At 40.3% G+C, this 14,641-nt stretch overlaps 1 protein-coding gene across 1 annotated transcript in view; it reads left to right on the top strand.

The window, feature by feature from the left end:
• The window catches only part of LOC126336927 (DNA-directed RNA polymerase I subunit RPA2), a 200,177-nt gene that overhangs the window by 68,040 nt on the left and 117,496 nt on the right, over positions 1-14,641 (top strand). The window contains exons 8-9 of the mRNA XM_050001097.1: positions 721-834; positions 1,001-1,129. Coding sequence (XP_049857054.1) covers positions 721-834; positions 1,001-1,129 — 243 coding nt within the window. The remainder of the gene's footprint in view (positions 1-720; positions 835-1,000; positions 1,130-14,641) is intronic.

A 14,641-nucleotide genomic window follows, 5' to 3' on the forward strand; every position in this document is an offset into this window, starting at 1 on the left:
GGAACTTGCTTTAAGAAATGTAGAATTTTGCACTTAAAAACGAAAAATATGTTGTTCTGTTACTACAGTATCAACGAGTCACAGCTCACACATATGTGGATGGAACAGTTAGTAGGGGGGTGTAACATGGAATGCTGACATAGATCCAGGTGTAGCTAAATTAGTTAGCAGACTGGTTTGTTGGTAGGCCACTAGAAAAATGCAATCAGTCAGCAAAGGAGACTCTTACTAAACATTCCCACAACCCATCCTAGAATATTGCTAAAACTTACAGGATCTGTACCAGAGAGAACTAAAAGGGAATGTTGACTGCATACAAAGAAGGGCACCACGAGTAGTCACATGTTTGTTAGACCCGTGGGAGAGTGTTACTGAGAAAATCTGAACTGGCCTTGAGAGCCTACTTACAGTGTTTCAAAAACCACCTGTAAGTGAGGAATTTAGTAATATACTACAACCACCTATGTATCACTCCCACAAGGATCTCGACGACAAGATTAATCTAATTACAGTGCATATTGAGGCATTTTTACGGTCATTCCTTGTGTGCTTCATACACAAAGGAAGTGGGAAGAGCTCTAATAACTGGTACAATGAGCTGTACCCTCTACAGTAAACTTCACAATGGTTTGTGGAGTATAGGTGTAAATATAGTTATTAATGAAAGTGAAATCATATTTAAAAGCCAAAAACTTACTGGTATTATTAAATCTTTTTCAGCTGAACTGCAGCTTGCAATTAAAAAAACAGGAAAACTTGAATCATCCTTAACATCATTTATTTCCACTGGGAACTTGCGAACCCAGTCTGGTCTTGGTTTAATGCAAGATAAAGGTAAGGCCTGTTAATGTGAAATAAATCATAAAATTATTTATATCTTTTGATTTTATTACAGTTGTAATTATTCTGTCCATTAGTGAGTGATAACTTCATTGCCTTCTACAAAAGAATTTATTTCTCTCTGTTATCTCTAATTTCTTTTTGGTGCAACTTTTTTTAGGGCTTACCATAATGGCAGAAAACATCAACCGTATGCGCTATATGTCTCATTTTCGTGCAGTGCATAGAGGATCTTTCTTTCAAGAAATGAGAACAACAGAAGTCAGGCAATTGCTACCAGATGCATGGGGTATGCTTCTTTTATCATGTTTAGTTATGCATTAATAACGTTAATACTGTAAATTTTTTCTAGTTTGTGCAACCGTGACAGTTATTTGGTATTCACTTTTTTCCTCTCACATAATTTTTGTATATGTTTTGTAGTAGACAGAATGTTAATTCAGAACATAATTGAGGATTTGTGGTGTACTTGTTCATGGGACTGTGCATGTTACCCCATTTGATGGAGGAGGGAATGATGCACTGCTCATTGCTTGCACTCCTGTGTTTTTCCATGTTAGTGGTTATTGTTAGTACACAATCAGTACAAATTTTTTAAGTTATTGGTAGGCGCGCATGAATAGTACATAGTTAAACATTGCTATCAAGTGGAAAAACCAAAATTTATGTTACAAAGAACTTGTGACATATTTTGTAATGTATTATAAAAAATTGTTGTGCTTGTACTTACATAAATATAGCAGATTTCACGGTAATCCTGTAAGATTTTTATCAATGTAAATAATGGATCAAGAATGTGACAATGAAAATTCTAGCAGACTGTTAATACTAAAGGATTAAAGGAGACAACTCATTGAATATTAGAGATGTTGAGTCACTGTCAGGCACAAAAAAAGAATGAAAACTTGCTAGCTCTTGTACAAATCCTGTAAGAAGCTTAAATACCAGTACAATATAACATGCACAAGTGTGTGTGTGTGTGTGTGTGTGTGTGTGTGTGTGTGTGTGTGTGTGCGTGTGCGTGTGCGTGTGCATGTGCGTGAAACAAGGTGACCATAGAATGCTTTCTGTGCAGGAAAAGACAGATTACTTTGCGACATTTCTCTCTTACTTTGTCCCTTGCACTACACTCCAGCTGTTGCCTGTCCTATGAGACGTCCTGAAAGTAAGTATTGTGTTGGAAAACAACTCACAGAAGCTTTTTTTCAAACCAAATTCATTTTTACCAAAAACAGGGTATCTTAACCTATCTTTCTACATAATTGCCATCATTGTTCAGACATTTGTCATAGTAAGAAACCAACTTTGCTGTGCCCTCTTCATAAAAAGATGCCACCAATGAAGACAACCATTGCTGAACACCATTTTGTCATCACTGTCAAAGCTCCTTCCTCCAAAATTCAAGCAGAAAGTTCAAGAACAAGTGGTAGTCAGAAGGTGTGATATAGGGGCTGTATGGTGGGTGATCAAACTGCTCCCAACCGAATTGCTGAATAAGGGTTTGAGTGAAGCCAGCAGAATGGGGACTTGCATTGTCATGAAGAACACAATGACTTGACTGACCATTCCACACTGCACAGCCCCAATCTTGCACCTTCTGACTACTATATGTTCTTGAACTTGAAGCATGATTTTTGGAGGATGGCACTTTGACAGCGATGATGACTGAAAAACCAGTCTTCAGCAGGGCTGTCTTCACTGGTGGCATCTTTCTATGATGAGGGCATAGAAGAGATGGTTTCCTGCTGTAACAAATGTTGAAAAATGGTGGAACTGTGTAGAAAAGTAGTTTGAGAAATGATCTTTCTTGTAAAAATAAAATTGTAAAAACAATTTTTCCCAAACGATACTTTCCACACACGCCTTGTAGTGACAAATGACAATGCTTGTGTGAGCATTGCTTCTGGTTTTGACTCTCCCTTGTGGAATTCATATGCTTGGAAAAATATTGCTGCCACTTCTTAATATTACATGAGAGATTTGTTTTGTTTTTTGTGGGGGGGGGGGGGCTAATGCTTGCTGCTTTCATGGTGTTTTTGATAAAGTCAAACTTTCTCCTTGTGTCCTTCTAAATGGTGAGCACCTCAGGAGGCTTAGCATTTGTTTGCTGTGCACAGGCTTCACATATCTGGGTTTGTTGAGCTGAGGACTGCTGAATGCCACTGGTTCTCTTTAGTTGTAAGCTCTGGACATGCTTCAGCAATCACTGTGCAGTGCAGCAGTGAAAAGTGGTGCGTCACAGGGAATGGGGATCTTCCTCAATCACCCACATCACAAGGACGTTAAAAATCTTTATAAAAGAAATCCTCAAACTCAAGGTGTGCTGCACACTGATGAGATGTGTGGCTGTTGAGGTAGAATAGTTGTTAGCTGGCAGCCTATGGGAAACATGCTGCATCTCAATGGTATAAGGCTTATTTTGGTAAGTGAGGCTCTGTCTGTGTGTTCACTGACTCCCCTAGCTGCCCATGGGACTTACATTAAGCCTAAATTCCTGTTTCTACTCCCAACAATTTCAGTGGTCCGTTGGGCAGTATTGACACCCAAACCCCAAAGAGACCCCAAAAGCTAGTCCACATGAGACGTCTGTGAATATGGGTAACATTGATAATAGTAAAAGACCGGACTTATGGTAAGTAATGTGTTTATTGTTGTTAAATGTGTCAAAGGTTTATTTTAAAAATTGTCACCTTTTTACATCCATGAAGTTCTAGATAGACTTGAAGGGTGACATAAATCTATCAAGAGGCTGCACAGTGGTGCACTCCTAATCGAGACACTGAAAGCTACCCAAGAAAATAAGCTGTTAAATGCCAAACTACTTGCAGAAGATGCCATCATTAGTGAGCTGGACAATAGGCTAAATTGTTATAAAGGAAGCTGTAACATGGCAGGACATACAGATATACAGGGTGGTCCATTGATCGTGACCAGGCCAAATATCTCAAGAAATAAGCGTCAAACGAAAAAACTACAAAGAATGAAACTTGTCTAGCTTGAAGGGTTTAACAAGATGGTGCTATGGTTGGCCCACTGGATGGTGCTGCCATAGGTCAAACAGATATCAACTGCATTTTTAAAAAACAGGTATGTAAAGAAATATGAATGTTTTAGTTGGACCACTTTTTTCGCTTTGTAATAGATGTCGCTGTATTAGTCACAAACATATGGCTCACAATCTTAGACGAACAGTTGGTAACAGGTAGGTTTTTTAAGTTAGAATAAAGAACTTAGGTAAATTTGAACATTTTATTTCAGTTGTTCCAATGTGATACATGTACGTTTGTGAACTTAACCATTTCTGAGACTGCATGCTGTTACAGTGTGATTACCTGTAAATACCACATTAATGCAATAAATGCTCAAAATGATGTCTGTCAACCTCAATGCATTTGGCAATACATGTAACGACATTCCTTTCAACAGCAAGTAGTTCGCCATCTGTAATGTTCACACATGCATTGACAGGGTGCTGATGCATGTTGTCAGGCATTGTCGGTGGATCATGATAGCAAATATCGTTCAACTTTCCCCACAGAAAGAAATCCGGGGATGTCAGATCCAGTGAACGTGCGGGTCATGGTATGGTGCTTTGATGACCAATCCACCTGTCATGAAATATGCTATTCAATACTGCTTCAACCGCATGCGAGCTGTGCGCCAGACATCCATCATGTTGGATGTACATCGCCATTCTGTCATTCAGTGAAACAACTTGTAGTAACATCAATAGAACATTACGTAGGAAATCAGCACACATTGCACCATTTAGATTGCCATCGATAAAATGAGGGCCAATTATCCTGCCTCCTATAATGCCACACCATACATTAACCCGCCAAGGACACTGATGTTCCACTTGTCGCATCCATCGTGGATTTTCCATTGCCCAATAGTGCATATTATGCTGGTTTACATTACCAATGTTGGCGAATGATGCTTCGTCACTAAATAGAATGCGTGCAAAACATCTGTCATCATCCCGTAATTTCTCTTGTGCCCAGTGGCAGAACTGAACACGACGTTCAAAGTCATTGCCATTCAATTCCTGGTGCATAGAAATATCGTATGGGTGCAGTCGATGTTGATGTAGCATTCTCAACACGGATGTTTTTGAGATTCCCGATTCTCACACAATTTATCTGCTACTGATGTGCAGATTAGCCGCGACAGCAGCTAAAACACCTACTTGGGCATCATCATTTGTTGCAGGTCGTGGTTGATGTTTCACATGTGGCTGAATATTTCCTGTTTCCTTAAATAACATAACTACCCAGTGAACTGTCCAGACACTTGGGTGGTGGTGGTGGTGGTGGTGGTGGTGGTGGTGGTGGTTAGTGTTTAACGTCCCGTCGACAACGAGGTCACTAAAGACGGAGCGCAAGCTCGGGATAGGGAAGGATTGGGAAGGAAATCTGCTGTGCCCTTTCAAAGGAACCATCCCAACATTTGCCTGAAATCACGGAAAACCTAAATCAGGATGGCCGGAGACGGGATTGAACGGTCGTCCTCCCGAATGCAAGTCCAGTGTGCTAACCATTGCGCCACCTCGCTCGGTACTTGGATGGTGTCGTCCAGGATGCCGAGCAGCATAAATAGCACATGCCCATTGGGCATTTTGATCACAATAGCCATACTTCAACACGATATCGACCTTTTCCGCAATTGGTAAACGGTCCATGTTAACACAGTTAATGTATCACGAAGCAAATACCATCTGCACTTGTGGAATGTTACGTGATACCACGTACTTATTTGTTTGTGACTATGACAGCGCCATCTATCACAAAGCGAAAAAAGTGGTCCAACTAAAACATTCATATTTCTTTACGTACTACATGAATATGTAATAAAAAATGGGGGTTCCTATTTTTTAAAAACGCAGTTGATATCTTTTGACCTATGGCAGTGCCATCTGGTTTCTGCCTTCAAGCTAGACGAGTTTCGTTGTTTGTAGTTTTTTTGTTTGATGCTTATTTTGTGAGATTTGGCCCGGTCACTATCAATGGACCACCTTGTAGATACCAAACAACTCCAACAGTAGTGGGAAAGTGAAAGGCTCAATGAAGTTTCAAATTTGGTGAAAAGAGTTTGATAGTGAGGCTCAGAAGTCAGCATCTTGTATCCTGACATCAAGTTTACTGGAGTATGTTTCGGCAGACTTTCTCTGCGCCAGTATGGTACTTTGAATGTCAACGCTTCGGTCACACCACGATGGCTTGCAACAGTCAGGCTGTGTGTGAAAGATGCAGTTCCAGTGGTCATGAACCTGATATTCAATACACTGCCCCATCCTTTTGTGTAATTTGCTCCCTAGCACATCTGGTTTAAAGCAAAGAATGTTCTGTCTTCTCAGAAGAGAGGAAAATCCATGAGAGTAAAGTGATACAATGCATTTCATATTCTGGTATGAAGAAGACATTTTAAGACTTTGCTTCGCAGCCACACACTTTCAAGCAGTTGTTTTTCCCTGTATTTTCAGAAAACTAGTGTTGCCATCCAGATGTTTACAGCTCAGCAGAGTACACCTACTGAATTTGTCAGTGTAGCTGCAAACCTGCACAGCAAGTCAAACCACCAAGCATTCCTACACCCGGAAAATTGTGGCAGCAGAACCTAATGTTGGAAAGAGAAGCACTGTCTCGTGCCAGGCAGAAGAAGGGAACCAAAAACATTCTTCCACTAAAGCGGTCTTGTTGGGGAGAAAAACCAACAAGCCAAAGTGAACAGATCTGAAACCATCAGACCATCAACCTTGACCATGTCTTGTGGATCAGATGATGACAATACTATTGATGTTACAGACATTGACATCTGCCTGAGGGAAGCAGCAAGTTCCTCAAGGAAGCCCCCCTCCCTGCTATGATTTCCACACCCAAAAAGAGTAACAGGGGAACACAGAGGAAAATATTACTGTTAAGAGGTCTTTCACATTTCATTGGAATGGTTTCAGGACACGTCTGGAGGAGCGATTATTTTATAACAGATAAATGTGTCTGTCTTCACGAGTCACATTTTAAACTCTGTGACACCCCTGTGCTGTGTGGCTGCATTCTCCGCAAAAAGGATGACCAAAGTGGAAATAAGAGCCAAAGGAAGAGTGGCTATTTTTGTAAGCAATGCATACTGGTCCTCACTTCTCTCCTTGACAACTAGCCTACAAACAGCATAATTTGTTGATAGTATCATCGCTCTACCAACACACACATGGGATACCAGACAAAGAGGCTATCAGTGAAATCCTTATTCTGCCCCCCTGATGCTTCCTTCTCTGTAGTGATTTTAATTTGCTTTAAGGTTCTGCAACAACCTGCCCCAGCAGTAGGACAGTTATGAATATTTCATATCCTCATGTGCTTATGAGACACCACATGCACTTCAGCACTGCAACAGTCATTGGCTGGAATTGATTCTTGATATGCTCTCCAGCCTTTCCCACATCACTGAAAGGGAGATGGCCAACTAGTTGTACTCAAGTAACCAACTCCCGATCTGGATTTACCTTCCAGACAGAGTAGTGCACCAAGCAAGGTGGTGCAGTGGTTAGCACACCGGACTCACAGTCAGTAGGACAACAGTTCTAACTCGTGTCCAGTCGTCCTGATTCAGTTTCCGGTGATTTCCCTAAATCGCTTCAGGCAAATGGTTCTTTTGAAAGGGCATGGCTGACTTCCTTCCCCATCCTTCCCTAATCTGTTGGGACTGGTAATCTCGCTGTTTGGTCCCCTCCCTCGAATCAACCAACAGAGTAGTGCTCGAAAGAAAGCTGCCACATTGGGTGCTCAGTAGGGCAGACTGGACACTTTATAGCCAACTTACTGTGCTTGAATCTCTTGACATTCTCCACAAATGATTGGGTCATATTACCAAGATGATCCACAATACTGCTGGAGCATCCATTGAACAGTCTTCAGGGCAGCTGAAAAGATAGCTTGTCCCTTGTGGAACAACAAATTCTGGTCTGCAATCAGGACGAGGTGGGCGGCTCTTGTGTATGTTCAGGTGCTGGACAATAGAAGAGAGCACCACAGACTTTCAGGTAACAAGTGAAATTTTAATGAATTGTTAGTGATTGCAAAAAGAGATAATGGCAGCAGTTCCCAATCACCATAATCTGTTCCCTAAAAGTACATATGTATGGGAGACCATCAAGAGGATTTTGGGGAGGGGAGGGCGGTGCCCAGTAGCTATTATAATGGGGACTGGAACTCTCTGGACCAACCCATGAGACATTTCCCAGATTATGGCTGCCTATTTTGTCACTGTTGCCATTGCCAGTCAGAATTCCACTTCCTGACACTACAGGATGGCTGCTGAGAGGGACAGTTGAGACTTCAATTCCATTACTGATGAAGAATACAACTGCCCCTTTTCCACGTGGGAGCTAGATTTTGCATTACCTGCAGCTTGTGACACATTAGTACCTGATCACAGCAGGGTCCATTAGAGCATGTTATGGAACCTTACAAGGTGAAGCAAGGAAGTCCTCCTTTCCCTTGTAAACATTTTGGTGTCATGATTCTTTCTTGACTCCTGGTGAGAAGCACTTTTAATTCGACCTTTAAAGTACCATACATGCCCAGATTGCTATCGTAGCCCTCACTAGATCCTTGGGATGGAGTGTGATGGTCAATTGCCACTGCCTTAGTCACTTCCAGTGTGGGTTTGGGAGGTATCGCTCCACCTTTGATAAGGTGCCCCTCCTGGAAGCAGCAGCAGCATCAACTAATGGGTCTATTTTTGTCATCTGGGACTTGTACAGTACTGCTTGGAAGCAGAATTTCATCAGGCAGCTTTGTGAATTGAGGATGTCTCCCCATCTTTACATGCCCTTCCTCTCTCCACGCTATTTTAGATAATGAGTCAGTGTCATTCTCTCTGACAGCTTTGAGCATGAGAATGGTGTCCCTCAAGATGGGGTATAAAGTGTTACGGTCTTTGCAATATCAATTAATAAATCAATAATGTATTACTGAAGGTTAAGAACCTGTCTAGAGTTGTTGAAAATTTCACTGTATTTTGTTTCTCCTTGAGCCTTGCAACAACTACTCATCATTTGCAAATGACTCTTTGACGATTGGAAGAATGGCCAGAGAAGAGGAGTTTTAATTTCTCAACCAAGAAGTCTGTGTGTGGCCTTTTTAACTGTTTGTGTTCTGTTTTAAATTATCCGAAGATGCAGATGGGAGACACTGATCTTAATTTTAAAGACTCTGTGAAGTTTCTGGGGCCCACATTTGACTCTAAACTTATGTGATTTCCACACCTGAAAAGTCTGTCTCTAAAAAGCACTCAGTATTTTAAAATGGCTTAGCCACAGTTCATGGGGTACAGACTAAAATTTCTGCATTTTAAATATCTGCAATTTTAAATTTTACATCAAATGCCTTTACGGGGAGGAGAAGGCCTCACGAGTAAGAAGTTTCGACAAGCTACGTGGTAAGAGAGCAAAACTTTCTTTAAGTTTTTTAGTGAGATGTCGGGACCATGGCGTAATACCAAAATGTGCTAGCATGACATATTCTGTTAAGATGGCCACTGCATGGAAGATAACGGGGAAGGCGAGTCGTGCTATTGTGAAGGAGAGAATCTGTTATACGAGACAAATGTTGAATGCTATTTCAGAACCACTGTTCTACATACATCAGCACTTCTTTCTCCTGTATCATGGGACTGTGTTGAATGGAGTGACTTCAGCCAAGTTTGACAGGATATATAAGGATGCAAGTTCTCGACAGATGTCACAATTTGATTGCTTGGCACCACAACAGTCATCGCCACAGGCAATAAGTGCGTGACGTTCCATTGTTAACTTCACCGAGAAGAATGTGGATGTTGCAACGCTGTCTGTTTTGGGTAAATGACTCAGTTATGCACCTACACCTCTGATGAGTTTCTGGAGTGGCTGTTGAAGTAGCTGTACGACACCTTCCTGTGGACGCTGCTCTTTTGAAAGCTCCTTCTCAGTGCAATAATATAACCTCTGAAGAAAGGGATGCACTATGAAATTCCCTAGAGGATCTGGACGTAGTGGTGCTGAAGGCTGATAAAGGTAACTCAACTGTTCTGTTACCTCTTAGTTTGTATTTGGAGAAGATGTATGGACTACTTAGTGATACTATGTACAGAAAGAGGGATCACGATCCTACAGTACGTGTGCAATGGAAGACATACATATGATTTAGCTAAACATCTTGCTTTCTTGCTGAGGCCATTAGTTGGCAAATGCCCACATCATATAAGGAACTGCCAATTTTATCAACAGACTGGGGGCTCTCCACCTAAGTAGTTTGGATCTTCTAGTGAGTTTTGATGTAGTATCTCTTTTTACAAAGGTACCTCTTGCTGATATATTGAAGCTCCTAGTCAACAGTTTGAGGGTAAATTTCCAGAGCTTCATCTGAGTATGACTGGATCCACAAACCACTTGCTACAATCATAACAGACCACTTATCAACAGTAGAGCAGGAGGAGCTGATACAAACACTCAAATGTTAAGACACTTCAAAATGAATTTAAATTGAAGTCTCTTGAAAATTTTTGGCTGCAGACTCAGAATGAATATCCCAATTTAGTAGAAAGGACAGTGGAAGTGTTATTACCCCGCACATCAACTTACTTGTGTTAGCCAACATTTTCTGGAATTGTGTTAATCAAGATGGAACATCAGTCTTCACAGCAGCTGGAAGGTGATTTGCAACTTGCTGTGTCAAAGAACCAACCAAGACTGGATTTGCTTTCTTCACAAATTCAAGTACAAGCATCGCAGTAAATGTGCAAATGACAGAAAAGTTCTGAATTTAGCACCATGTAGATTTTTACTGTTGTTTATTTTGTTTTGGGATGATCAGTTTGAATATAACAATTCCTGAATGGACATTTAAATGTTGTTTATTGTTCTACTGTCATTTGTAACTCGTGGTCTCTCAAACATTAGAACATTCTAAATGAATTAAAAACAGTGTTGGTATAGTTCAGAGAAGCTGGTGGCGGAGGGAAGGACCTAAATGCACGAGTTGTGAAGTAACAATTGAAATTGAGCATGTTGTGTCAACTGCATGTTGTGCCACTGGATGATCAACTTTGTTCTTGGCAACAGCTTGGTGCTGGCCATTCTTCCTAGTTAACAGCTGATTGACAGGTTTTAAAGTTCTGCACGAAGTCTGTAGCAGATCTCCATCCTGTCTCATACAGAGACACAGAATTATTTTAGACTTAATGAATTTTAAGAAAAATTGCACTCCATATTTCAATTTGTTATTTAACATTTAAGAGAAGCATCACAATTTTAAATTTGTGTACGCTGATTGTTCCAAACAAGAGGTTTCCATTGACAATTCTAAAGTGTTCCCAAATTACGTCTTCAGGATTTGCCTTCCTCCAGGATATTCTGTACTTTTGCAGAGCTCCCCATGATCCTAAATGTGCTGGAGCAGATGAGGCATCTTCCAGACAAACAGTTTCTCATCTGGCACAATACCCTTAATAGCCTACAACCTTCTCAGCACATGTATCCACCTTAGAAGATTGTCAGTGGATACATGACCAGCTGTATTTCCTTGAAAGATGGGGGAAAGCAAGTGTCAGTCCCTAGGAAAGCCCTAAGAGCATTCGTAGAGGTATTCTACTTAACTTCTGGTCTCAGAAACTGACATACGGCCGGGAGAGCGGTGTGATGACCAGATGCTCCTCCATATCCGCATCCAGTGACACCTATAGGCTGAGGATGACACGGTGGCCGGTTGGTACCATTAGGCCTTCATGGCCTGTTTGAGAGGAGTTTACTTTTTTTTTTTTTAATTCTACTTAACTGCAAAATCCAGATCACCACACATTATTAGAGAGAAATTACTTCTTACAATAGTCATCAAAATGAGCAAAAAATGCATTGAGAAAGATTCAAAGAGAGCTTGAAGTCTGATATTACTCTTAGATGATACCGTGGCTCATCATATTGATGTAATAGTCACTGACATGAAAAATCAATTGCTACCTTGTCTTCGTGATAGCCCAAAATGTGCCCTACACCTTGGTGACAACACTGGTATTAGAAATGTTTCCCAGGTTCTAATTGTTGTAGTTGTGGTCTTCTGTCCTGAGACTGGTTTGATGCAGCTCTCCATGCTACTCTATCCTGTGCAATCTTCTTCATCTCCCAGTACCTACTGCAACCTACATCCTTTTGAATCTGTTTAGTACATTCACCTCTTGGTCTCCCTCTATGATTTTTATGCTACACGCTGCAGTCCAATACTAAATTGGTGATCCCTTGATGCCCCAGAATATGCCCTAACAACCGATCCCTTCTTCTAGTCAAGTTGTGCCACAAACTCCTCTTCTCCCCAATTCTATTAAATACCTCCTCATTAGTTATGTGATCCACCCATCTAATCTTAAGCATTCTTCTGTAACACCACATCTTGAAAGCTTCTATTCTCTTCTTGTCTAAACTATTTATCATCCTCGTTTCACTTCCATACGTGGCTACACTCCATACAAATAGTTCCAGAAACGACTTCCTGACACTTAAATCTATACTTGATGTTAACAAATTTCTCTTCTTCAGAAACACTTTCCTTGCCATTGCCAGTCTACATTTTATATCCTCTCTACTTCAACCATCATCAGTTATTTTGCTCCCCAAATAGCAAAACTCCTTTACTACTTTAAGTGTCTCATTTCCTAATCTAATTCCCTCAGCATCACTTGACTTAATTTGACTACATTCTATTATCCTTGTTTTACTTTTTTTTAATGTTCATCTTATATCCTCCTTTCAAGACACTATCCATTCTGTTCAACTGCTCTTCTAAATCCTTTGCTGTCTCTGACAGAATTAAAATGTCATTGGCGAACCTCAAAGTTTTTCGTCTCCTTGGATTTTAATACCTACTCTGAATTTTTCTTTTGTTTCCTTCACTACTTGCTCAATATACAGATTGAATAACATCGGGGAGAGGCTACAACCCTGTCTCACTCTCTTACCAACCACTGCCTCCCTTTCATGTCCCTCGACTCTTATAACTGCCATCTGGTTTCTGTACAAATTTTTGTTAAGAAAATGAAATGCAAGAGGACTTCCTATTTTGCAAAGCTCTGGAAGGGAGGACTACAGGCAAAGGTATTTTCTTTCTTGTGAATTCCTTTTTTGCTGACAACAGTCTGGCATGGAGAAATTGTTGGTATATGTTCCAGTGGGATGGCAGTATTTACTGGAATTAAAAAGGGATTCATGACAGGAGGTGTACTGTTTCTCCTTTTGTAAAATCCATACAGTGCATGTTACACAGGGAGGTGTTGGCTTCTAAAGTAATATAACTGGAAGTCAGTGAAGTGCTGAAAGATGGAGTCAGTGTAGTAAATTTTGTGAAAGCAAGAGTTTTAAATGGTGGGCTATTTTCATTCTTTGCAAGGGGTTGGGTTATATGTATGATTCGCTTCTGTTGCGCATGGAGGTATGTTGATTGTCTCGTGGTAAAATGCTTTTTCACATTGTGGAGGTGAAGGATGTACTTTGTCTTTTCCTAATAAACAGCAATCCTGCACTCATGGCTCTGTTTCTGGATGAAAAAGGGCTTCTAATATTGTGCTACGTGGTCAACATTTTTGAGTAGCTGAATGATCTTAACGTGTCAATGTAAGACCAAAAAAGTAATATATTTCTAAGTGAGAAGGAGCTTTCATTTAAGAGAACACTTGGACTTTGGAAAACCCAGATGGAAAAAGGCAGTGTATTTTCTTGACTCTGATTCCGTGAAAAAAAAAAAAAAAAGTTGAAAGTAGGTAAAATTGGTAGAATTGATGTAGAATATATTGAAGCTCCTAGTCAACAGTTTGAGGGTAAATTTCCAGAGCTTCATCTGAGTATGACTGGATCCACAAACCACTTGCTACAATCATAACAGACCACTTATCAACAGTAGAGCAGGAGGAGCTGATACAAACACTCAAATGTTAAGACACTTCAAAATGAATTTAAATTGAAGTCTCTTGAAAATTTTTGGCTGCAGACTCAGAATGAATATCCCAATTTAGTAGAAAGGACAGTGGAAGTGTTATTACCCCGCACATCAACTTACTTGTGTTAGCCAACATTTTCTGGAATTGTGTTAATCAAGATGGAACATCAGTCTTCACAGCAGCTGGAAGGTGATTTGCAACTTGCTGTGTCAAAGAACCAACCAAGACTGGATTTGCTTTCTTCACAAATTCAAGTACAAGCATCGCAGTAAATGTGCAAATGACAGAAAAGTTCTGAATTTAGCACCATGTAGATTTTTACTGTTGTTTATTTTGTTTTGGGATGATCAGTTTGAATATAACAATTCCTGAATGGACATTTAAATGTTGTTTATTGTTCTACTGTCATTTGTAACTCGTGGTCTCTCAAACATTAGAACATTCTAAATGAATTAAAAACAGTGTTGGTATAGTTCAGAGAAGCTGGTGGCGGAGGGAAGGACCTAAATGCACGAGTTGTGAAGTAACAATTGAAATTGAGCATGTTGTGTTCAACTGCATGTTGTGCCACTGGATGATCAACTTTGTTCTTGGCAACAGCTTGGTGCTGGCCATTCTTCCTAGTTAACAGCTGATTGACAGGTTTTAAAGTTCTGCACGAAGTCTGTAGCAGATCTCCATCCTGTCTCATACAGAGACACAGAATTATTTTAGACTTAATGAATTTTAAGAAAAATTGCACTCCATATTTCAATTTGTTATTTAACATTTAAGAGAAGCATCACAATTTTAAATTTGTGTACGCTGATTGTTCCAAACAAGAGGTTTCCATTGACAATTC

This window comes from Schistocerca gregaria, chromosome 2 (assembly GCF_023897955.1).
Source record: "Schistocerca gregaria isolate iqSchGreg1 chromosome 2, iqSchGreg1.2, whole genome shotgun sequence".
Lineage (NCBI taxonomy): Eukaryota > Metazoa > Arthropoda > Insecta > Orthoptera > Acrididae > Schistocerca > Schistocerca gregaria.